The following is a 10,452-nucleotide window of genomic DNA, read 5'->3' on the forward strand; positions in this document are numbered from 1 at the left end:
TTGAGGAGCGGGAAAAATTGTTGGAATTCTATGAAAGAGTCTCGGGAGCCCTTTTCATCATATCTTCGCATGTACCTGCAGTAGCATTCAAGTAATGCCCTTTGATTTCCCCTGTTTCAGCTTGTGATTTATAAATAGCTTCGGCACAACGAATTGGTCCACTACAGAAACGAGACTTCATAAGTTTGGAGACTTGAGAACCGAACAAAAAACAGGGGGACTCCACCGTCTTCCACACAATGACCCCTCAAGTTTACACTTTTTCATGAGTAAAAAGTGTAAATAAATAATTTTATTAAAATAAAAGAAACTAATTCCACTCGAATTTATAACGGGCCCTATCTTCTCACTCGGTGCGAGTTAAATTTTTCCGAGACCACCGTTCAACAAAAAAAAATCTTATGAACCCAACGGGACTAACTATACGCGAAACGGACACTTCTCAAAAAACGGTAAACACAACGACAACCCGTATCTTTCCACTCTCCGCGAGTTAAATTTTTTCAACATGAGCGGCATACTTGAAATAATTGTATGAACAAAACGATAAAAAGTACGTTTGAAACGGACACTTTTTAAAAAACGCTAAAAACAACGACAGCCCATATCTTCTTGCTCGCCGCGAGTTATATTTTTCGCCATCACCGTCAGACTCGAAATAATTTTATCAACAAAACGAAACTAACTATGTTCGAACCGGACAGATTCTAAAAAACAGTAAAGACGACAACACAAAAAAAGGCGCTTAACACGTGAGACGTTTTCCCTTCTGTAAATACATAAAGCTACGTTAAATATGAATACGCAGGCCGAAAGCCCCCGCCACATCGCGCGGACCGGATCCGGACTAGTTAAAAATTATTACAAGTTACATTACAATGATTTAGAAAAGAATTGATAGTGTAACATTTTACGAGGATAATATAATAGAGGATTAAACATAGCATAAACCTTTATTAAGTCGTTAAATTTTCTTTTTACATATTCAAATATTGTTATAATTTTTATTATTTATTTCTAGAAAATGGTGTTCAACAATGCCTTCTTTTTTTTTTTTTTACGGCGAAAAGATAATATATTAATAAACCTTCATCGAACTGATGAAGAAAATCCAACATATTACATTGTAGGAGACTTGAAAGCACATAAAAATTGAAAATACATCGGGAAATACATCTAATTGAAATGCTTATTGAAACGCTAAAACCAATCTTAACCTAGCTTAGAAGCCCACTCAATCAAGGACGTAAACAAACGCCCAAAAAGAGGACCACCCCCTTACAGGCTTAGAAGGCCAAAAAAAAAAAAATAAAAAAAAAATAAAAAAAATAACAGAGTGTAGCTTATATAAAACCAAATGTAGAAGTTGGGCTCAGGAGCCTTCATCCCCAATTGGTTTCTTCTTCGATTGTAATTGCTTTCTTCTTCGATTAGAAGGCAATTACAATTGAAAGCTCGATGAAACGTCTATTCTAATCGAAGAAGATAAGTCGTTGCCAGACCAGAAACGAACGAAAACGGTTGAAAAGAAGGAAACGTGAAGGATGAGGCAAGACAATTGGTCCAATCCCAGGCAAAGAGAAAGGGCGAAATGAAAAAATTGGATGATTAGATAAGGTAATAGCTTTCTGCCAGACTTACTTGCTGAAGCAATTATGAAACAATGACCAATTGATTTGTCTTGTGCCATTAGCACTACTTTCAGGTGTTGGGGTGAACCGTTTGTTCCAGACAAATTGAAGAGACAAAAAGATAAACAATTGTGAGCAAATAACTGTGTTCAAGAGGTGTAAAAACTGAGGCAATCAAACCGCTAATCTTCATTATCCTTTTGCTTTTCTCTTGAGTTGTTACAGAAACAGTGGATGTTCCATGAGGCTCAAGGCTTTGATTTATTGGATGAAGTATCATAAATATGAATCTCACAGAGACTTTTGACCAGTATCCGTAACCTGTCTACATAATTATTTCTTGGCTCAATGAAATTGCGATCAAATTTATTTCTTGGCTCATGATTTTGATTTGTTGATTGGAGTATCATAATCAGCCATGTTTTGCATCAATAACCCAAAGTTGGCCATCTCTTCTTTAAAGGTAAGTTTTTTTACCTCCAAATTGAATATAATCCTTCGTTGATTTATGATCACCAACAACATGATTGATTTCACTTGAAGTATCAAAAACACCCGAAAGATTTGGAATGTGATCAACCCAATCGACACTTGTGGATTTACCCTTGTTCATGATTTTGCTTTCTTTATTGTAAACAACAGGGACCTCGTCGGATGTAACAGGGATACACCTTGCTTTGATTTTCTCACATGAATAATTACATAGTATATACAATGCGAGCCACGTCTTCGAGATCCTCAACTCCAATAATGTTATTCACGATAACTGGATCAGAGAGCAAACAACTGATCGCCAAACATCCATCCACTCTGCAACGCTCGAGCTTCAATCGAATAACGCCTACCGAGCCGGTAACTGAAATATATCAATGAATTTTGTATTAGTTGCATTTTTAATGTAAATAAAGAAATTGTAACTTAATTGACCACTTCTTATTTTGTATACCGACAACACAAGATAAACAAAAACCTTATTTTTACAAACTCAACTTTTTATAATCGAATTTATTACTCCGTAATAACTTTTGAAAATTCAACCATATAAATTATTGTTGCAACATACCCAGTATCAAAAACTCACAGATACGACAATAACATCTTATCTCTCTCATCTCCAAACTTCATAAACAAAAATCGATCTGAAAAACCTGCTAACTGTGTTGTCCGTTAATCAGATTTGATTTCATCACGCACCAACAAGACAAAAGATCGAATTCAACAGTTTTCGCCGGTATAATTAGCCTCCCGTGAGCTTCTCCGGTCAAATTTTCCGACGAAATGACGCACACGTTTCCCGAAGAAGTACTCGAACACGTATTCTCATTCCTAAACGCACAACACGATCGTAACACAGTCTCATTAGTATGTAAGTCATGGTACGAAATGGAACGGTGGTGTAGAAAAAAAGTATTCATCGGAAACTGTTACGCAGTAAACCCTAGGGTTTTGATTCAAAGGTTTCCTGAAGTGAAATCGATTGAATTGAAAGGGAAACCGCATTTTGCGGACTTTAATTTGGTGCCGGAAGGTTGGGGAGGATATGTGTATAATTGGATTGTTGAAATGGTTAGGGTTTATCCAATGTTGGAAGAAATTAAATTAAAAAGAATGGTGGTTAGTGATGAATGTTTGGAGATGATTGGGAAAGGTTTTAAGAATTTTAGGGTTTTGAAATTAGTGTCTTGTGAAGGGTTTAGTACTGATGGACTTGCTGCTATTGCTTCATATTGCAGGTTACATTTGTGAAATGATTTTGTTTTTTTTATTGATTTCATAGGCTTAGCTTAATTTGTACATTTAAATTGTCTAATTGTTTAGTTGAATGTCGAATGATTTGATCAAAGGTGTACTGCTACTAACATCATTTTCTAAAATTTCTTTACATAATCTAAATAACAAACTTTTTTAAAGATATTAAATCATCCAAAATTTGCAATTGATGTTTCTTAATTCATTTTATGTACAGAAATTTGAGAGTACTGGATCTACAAGAGTGTGAAGTTGAGGATTTAAGTCAATATTGGATAACTCACTTCCCAGATTCTTTTACATCACTAGAATGTCTTAATATATCTTGCTTGAATTCCGAAGTTAGTTTCTCGTCCCTTGAACGTTTAGTTGCTCGGTCACCCAATTTGAAGACTCTTCGGCTCAATCGCAATGCCCCCCTTGAGAAACTGTCCACACTCTTAAAGCTGGCCCCACAGCTCGTTGAATTTGGTACGGGTGCCTACTCTGCTGATATCCGGTTAGATGTATATTCAAGTTTGGCAGAGGCTTTTTCAGGCTGCAAGGAACTAAAAGACCTATCTGGGTTCTGGGATGTGGTTCCAGCTTATCTTCCAGCCTTTTATTCCGTGTGTTCTGGGCTCACTTCTCTGAACCTGAGCTATGCAACAATGCGGTGCCCTGAACTTAGCAAGATTGTTAGCCAGTGTCATAATTTGCAGCGGTTGTGGGTAAGTTTAATTCATATTTTGTTCTATTTAAGCTTTAGCCCTCTACTAATTGCATATTTAGTTATCTGTTCTCTCATGTATAGGAGATATCTAGTCGTATGTGTTGAAATGATACAATGTGATACAATGTGTCTGTACGATAGGAAATTTATATTATTCCAATCTGCAGTTAGGGTGCGTTTGATTACCTCTTAAATGAATGGTTCAGCTCACCGTTCAACATTCAACGCGTTTGTTTCTGACTTCTAAATGATATATGGTGCTAAATGGTTCAACATTTAGTGCGGAACCATTAAGAGTTGAATTACTCACTTACCTATTAAGCACCTAAATTTTATTTAAATTATATCAAGGATACTTTTTAAACAACTATTTTTTTATGTAAAAGGTTAACAAGGTAATTTTACATCATTTACGTTCATTTAAAATGATTATCAAACAGGTTATTGTAACTTCTTTCAGAACCTTTAAATCATTCAACAGTGAATCATTTAGTTTTATCAAACGCACCCTTAGACATGTTGCATGTTTGAATGTCTGATTTCAGTTATCATCCCATTTCTGTATTAATAGTTTGACCCATTAGAGAAAGAAATAAGCGGAGTTCGCTTATATACAACCAAATGGGTGTAATTGCCACATTTTTAGTTATACAGTAAACCAATAGGAGCCAATAGTTTCCTATTGGGGTTTCCAAATTTTTATCCTGATGATGACATGATGCGAGTCATTCCATCGTGCTAATATTTTTATGCTGAATTCGAGCTTTTCATATATGACATTTTTTTGCTATTATATTAACAAAATGTTTAACTGCAGGTATTGGATTACATTGAGGACACTGGCCTTAATGCTCTTGCTTTGTCATGTAAGGACCTTAAAGAATTGAGAGTGTTCCCTTCTGACCCCTTCGTTGCAGACGCAAACGTACACTTAACAGAAGAAGGCCTCGTTTCCGTCTCAAAGGGTTGCCCGAAACTTCAGTCCGTTCTATATTTTTGTAGACAAATGTCAAATTCAGCACTAATTTCCATTGCTAAAAACCGTCCTAACCTAACATGCTTTCGATTATGCATTTTAGAGCCAAAGGCTACCGATTATCTAACATCTGCACCCCTCGATATCGGATTCGGATCCATAGTTAAAAACTGCAAAGATCTTCGACGCCTTTCAATGTCCGGTCTCCTCACGGATCGTGTATTTGAGTACATTGGAAAACACGCTAATAAACTCGATATGCTTTCTATAGCTTTTGCCGGTGATAGTGATTTGGGGTTGCATCATGTTTTATCGGGTTGTGTAAGCTTAAGAAAGTTGGAGATTCGTGATTGCCCGTTTGGTGACATGGCACTTTTGGCCAATGCTTCCAAGTTGGAGACAATGCGATCCCTTTGGATGTCTTCGTGTTTGGTTAGTTTTGGTGCATGTAGGCTTATCGGTCAAAAGATGCCTTTTCTTAATGTTGAAGTTATAGATGAACGAGAAAACCTAGATTCAATACCCGAAAGCTCTCCTGTTGAGAAGCTTTACATTTACCGAACAATTGCGGGTCAAAGGTCTGACATGCCTAATTTTGTCCGTACAATGGGTAAAGATGACATGTACACTCTTTCTTGACGTACCTGTGTTACCTATGTTTAAAAAAGGCGTCGTTGAAGTTCATTTATTTAACCGACTTGCCCACATTCGGTTAGGTTATTTTTTAGGAGCTTTGTCCTGAGTTGTAGACTGTAATTTGTAGTATTATTGTTAATGTTAATTAATCTTCAAATAAAAATTCTTTCAATCAAGTAGACTAGTTTTAACCAATTACATAAGTACTGGTAGTATGGAAGGTTTTACTCATTTGACCGCTTAGTCATTCTGAACTTCTCGAGTTACTTTAGTTCAACTCGTTAACCATTCGATTCGGTCTAGTTTAATACGAGTACATCTCATGAATCATAAGAGTCTAATAGTTACTGACGGAGTAAACAAGCACCGATAGTTACTAGATAGAGAACGGCCCGCGCGTTGCAGCTTGAAATCGTTTCCAGTGATACATGATTTCAACACATAGTTTCGCTGTATAGGTAAATCGGTGTTGGGTAGTTTATAATTACAATACTTATATTAACGATTGATACAAAACATTTTTTAAATAAAAAATAGTAAGAGGTATGAAACTACAAAATACATCTTTAAACACTACATAAAAAGTGAAACGAAAAAAGTGTTTAGGTAAATATTTTTATAACTACATTTTTAAATATTTATCTATAAACTTATTTTTTAAAGGTATAGGTATCATGTTAGTTAGTAGTATAAAGTAGTGGAGTAATATATTAATCTTAATAAAATGTAACTATGTATGTTGTAGGGAAAAAAGAATAAAGAAGCAAAGAATTGAACTCGCACCACTCAAGAAACCGTTTTAAGCTAACAAATTGACCAACTACTAACAACTTGACCAACTAAGCTATAAGAACTTATGGTTATGACTTTATAACACCATCTTATATATACTATTATTATTATTACTATTATTACTAACAAGTATTGAGGTTAGCGCGCTCCACTGCGCGAGTACTACGAAGTTTGTTATCACATCTCGTTTTTTAAATAGCATACCATTCTCATGTTGATGGGTTTACTGAAATCAAATTTCGGCATGTTTAGCAACCCCGCAGTATGAATTTTGAAAATTTTCGTTCTTGATTGCTCTTTCCGCAATGGGTTTTCAATTTTCCTGTCCAATCGACATGGATGAAGTATGGTCAACCATGATCATTTTAACCTAAAAGCATGAACCAAATACAATCATCTCTTTGAGTAATGCAAGAGGATAAATGTTTATGACAAATTAAACATGAGAAGATTCTCCTATTTTGTCAGTGGTTGATGATGAGGGCCTTGATTTGGAACAGCGTAATATCAAACAGTGTCGTAGGAAGATTTGTGATGGCCATTACACCGCTGCAGCTCGTGTTCTTTCTTCATCCGGCGTTGCTCCTTATAATGATGCCACACTTGCGGATTTACAGTCTAAGCACCCTTCCTCTATAGCTCCATCATTGCCTGATATGCCGGTTGATCACATTCATCTCGTTACGACTTCTGCTGTTGTTTTGGGTCAGATTAAAAGTTTTCCTCGTGGCACATCATGTGGTAGGGATGGTTTGCGTGCTCAACACCTTATGGATTGCTTGAGTGGTGCTGCTGTGGCAGTCTCAGATGAGTTGGTTGACTCAATTACCGGGGTGGTTAATCTCTTTCTAGCTGGAAGGTGCCCTATGGAATTAGGAGAGTATATAGCTAGTGCTCCCCTCACACCACTTGTCAAGCCCGGTGGTGGTATTCGTCCTATAGCTGTGGGTACTGTTTGGCGACGTCTTGTTTCGAAGGTTGGCGCTGCTATGGTTGGCCAGTCATTGGGAAGTTACTTCGATGGTCTTCAATTTGGTGTTGGTGTTTCTTCAGGTGGTGAGGCCATTCTTCATGCTGTGAATCGGTTGATTGAGGATCGTGGTTCTGATGTTGGCCTTTCGATGTTATTAGTTGATTTTCAGAATGCATTCAATCTAGTTGATCGTACGGTCATGTTATGTGAAGTTCGTCGCCTTTGTCCGAGCATTTCTCAGTGGGTTGAATTTTGCTACTCTAATCCAGCCAGATTGTATTATGGGGACCACACCTTATGGTCTTCTCAGGGGGTGCAACAGGGTGATCCCCTTGGTCCGCTACTTTTTGCTTTGGTCTTACAACCCTTGGTTTCTAAAATCAGAGATAATTTTGAGGTATGTCTTCAGGCGTGGTATTTGGATGATGGCACTATTATTGGGGACACTTTGGTGGTGGGGAAGGTTTTGGATTTGATTATGGAGGACGGGCCTCGTTTTGGGCTACATCTCAACGTTGAAAAAACTGAAATTTTCTGGCCTACGGAGGACCCTCGCAGCAGGCTCGTAGGTGTCTTTCCTCCTAATATTGCTCGACCTTTAAATGGTGTTAAGTTGCTTGGGGCACCCGCTAGTTCCGATCCTGGGTTTATTGGTGATCTTGTGATGCAAAGGGTGACCAAGTCCATTGCGCTTATGGATAAGGTTGCTAAGCTTGATGATCCTCAGTGTGAGTTGTTGTTGCTTAGGGCATGTACTGGAGTTTCTAAACTCTACTTTTCCTTGCGTACTTGTCCTCCTAGTATATTTGAGGTGGCTCAACGCGCTTTCGATGGAGCCCTTCGATCTTCCTTGGAGCGTATTGTTACTGCTTCAGGGCCTGGGTTTGGTGATTGGCAGTGGCGGCTTGCCACCTTGCCATTTGCATTTGGAGGGTTTGGTGTTTATTCTGCGGGAGATGTTCGTCATTATGCTTTCCTTGCATCTCGATTACAGTCTGCTGGGTTGCAGACCAAGCTCCTACGTCATGCTGGTATTGTTGGTCTTGGTCGTGCTTTCGAAGATGCTTTGGGTCTGTTTAATCAAACGGTTGGGTTTGATTTTTTGGGTAATCAGAGTGAGGTCGCTGCCCCAATACTCATGAAGAAATTGGCAGATGTTTATTTCACAAAGGTTACCGCTTCTGCAGAATCCACTTTTTCCTTATCTCCACGACAATCGGCATTGTGGAAATCACAACAGGGGGATCACACCTCTGCTTGGCTAAGGGCAGTCCCTATTTTGGGGTTGGGTCAGACGATGAACGCAAAGACTTACCGATGTGTGTTGTGTTACCGGTTGGGTGTTCCTTTGTTCTCTGTCTCGACGGCATGCTCTGCCTGTTCACGGGTTTTTCATGGGGATATTTTCGGGGATCACGCGGTGTCTTGTGCTGGTATGGTGGGTATTAAGCATCGACATAATGTTGTTCGGGATTCCCTTGTTGATGTTTGTTATCGATCTGGGATTTCAGCGAGAAAGGAGGTTGACATTGGGTTGTCTGGAGGGAACGACAGGGCCCTCAGACCTGCAGATGTGTTACTTTATTCCTGGGATCGTGGTCGTGATGTTTGTGTTGACCTGACAGGGTCTTCTCCTTTGACACAGTCTGGGCTTAACTTCGTCCCTGGACGTGCTGTGGTTGAGGCGGCTCGTCGGAAGCGGGTCAAGTACGAATCTAGCTGTCAGGCGATTGGTTATGGTTTCATTCCTTTCTCATTTTCTTCGCTTGGGGAATTAGAGAAGGAGGCTGTTTCTTTGCTAAAGCGGGTTCAGAAGATTTCGATGGCGCAAGATATTGGTGCCGGTGCTGCTGCTCATATTTTTACTAGGATAGGTTTTGCTATTGCTAGAGGTGTGGGGGCCCAGATTGTCTCTAGGCTTCCCACTAATTTTTTGTAAGTTTTAAAACTTTTAAGTTAATATAATTTCCATTTCATAATAATAATAATAATAATAATAATAATAATTCTTTGACCTTGGCAAGCTGATCATATCCATCCAGCTGATTAGGCAACTCCACGGAGAGTTCTTTGAATTTCACGATCAGCACTTGTACCTTAATTAAAATGTCGTCCACCAATCGCATTAATTTCGTCCAAATATATGAAACAGGGCTGGAAAGATCAACAACCAAACATAAGGAACACCTATTGGGATGCATGGTAAGTTTGGTAAATCAATCAAACAGGATAAAATTAAGAGGGTTTCCTTTTTAAAAGGCTTGTAACAAATTAGTTGTTCAAATACACCGTTCGTCCAAAAAGTTTACTTTTTTATAGATTATTAGTAGGTCAGCTCTGATTATAAAGCATACTCGGTAATAATCATCCGAGTTTATATTACAATGATCTATATGGTTTTATGCATATAGAAAAAAAGTAAGCTAAAATTAAGAAATCATCTAAGTTTATAATACAATGAGAATTTATATGGGTTTTTGCATTAATAATACACCTTAGGTGACTTTGTCCTAATCTCTTGCCCGTGTGTGCTAGTTCCAAATGCAGTGTGTCCCTGAATACGAAGTTGCTAGAATCTTGCAGAAGAACAAAAGAGTACTATAATTAATACATACATATTTGGATAGCGTATGTGATTGAGCTATATCTTCTAAGATTATAACTTTCAAAATCTAAAAGGTAATCTGGAAAACCCCCTAAGTTATGGCGTAACTTAATGGGTTTATCAATGCCTAATAAGCTAAAAAGCTATAAGTTGTTTAGCGAGACAAATAAACAACAGCCTCTATCGGCTCAACAATGAACTTCTCAGCGCTACCAATGTACAGCATCAATTTCCTAAATAAAAATATATCAGTCACCAAGTATAATTACCATGGCTCGGCAGGATGCGGAACCACCAACGTCACTCTTTCTGATATTTGAGCAAGCCTCGCCTAACAAAGATACCCATAGTTGGCGTTATTATTAATAAAATAATACA

At 38.0% G+C, this 10,452-nt stretch overlaps 1 protein-coding gene across 1 annotated transcript; it reads left to right on the forward strand.

The window, feature by feature from the left end:
* The first annotated feature begins 2,722 nt into the window (after positions 1–2,722).
* Positions 2,723–5,825, forward strand: LOC139899363 (protein TRANSPORT INHIBITOR RESPONSE 1-like). Its single transcript, XM_071882196.1, has 3 exons — positions 2,723–3,364; positions 3,598–4,090; positions 4,910–5,825. The coding sequence occupies exons 1-3, from the start codon at positions 2,910–2,912 to the stop codon at positions 5,705–5,707; spliced, it is 1,746 nt and encodes a 581-aa protein (XP_071738297.1). The 5' UTR covers positions 2,723–2,909; the 3' UTR covers positions 5,708–5,825.
* Positions 5,826–10,452: the final 4,627 nt, after the last annotated feature.

This window comes from Rutidosis leptorrhynchoides, chromosome 3 (genome assembly GCF_046630445.1).
Source record: "Rutidosis leptorrhynchoides isolate AG116_Rl617_1_P2 chromosome 3, CSIRO_AGI_Rlap_v1, whole genome shotgun sequence".
In the NCBI taxonomy this organism is placed as follows: Eukaryota; Viridiplantae; Streptophyta; class Magnoliopsida; order Asterales; family Asteraceae; genus Rutidosis; species Rutidosis leptorrhynchoides.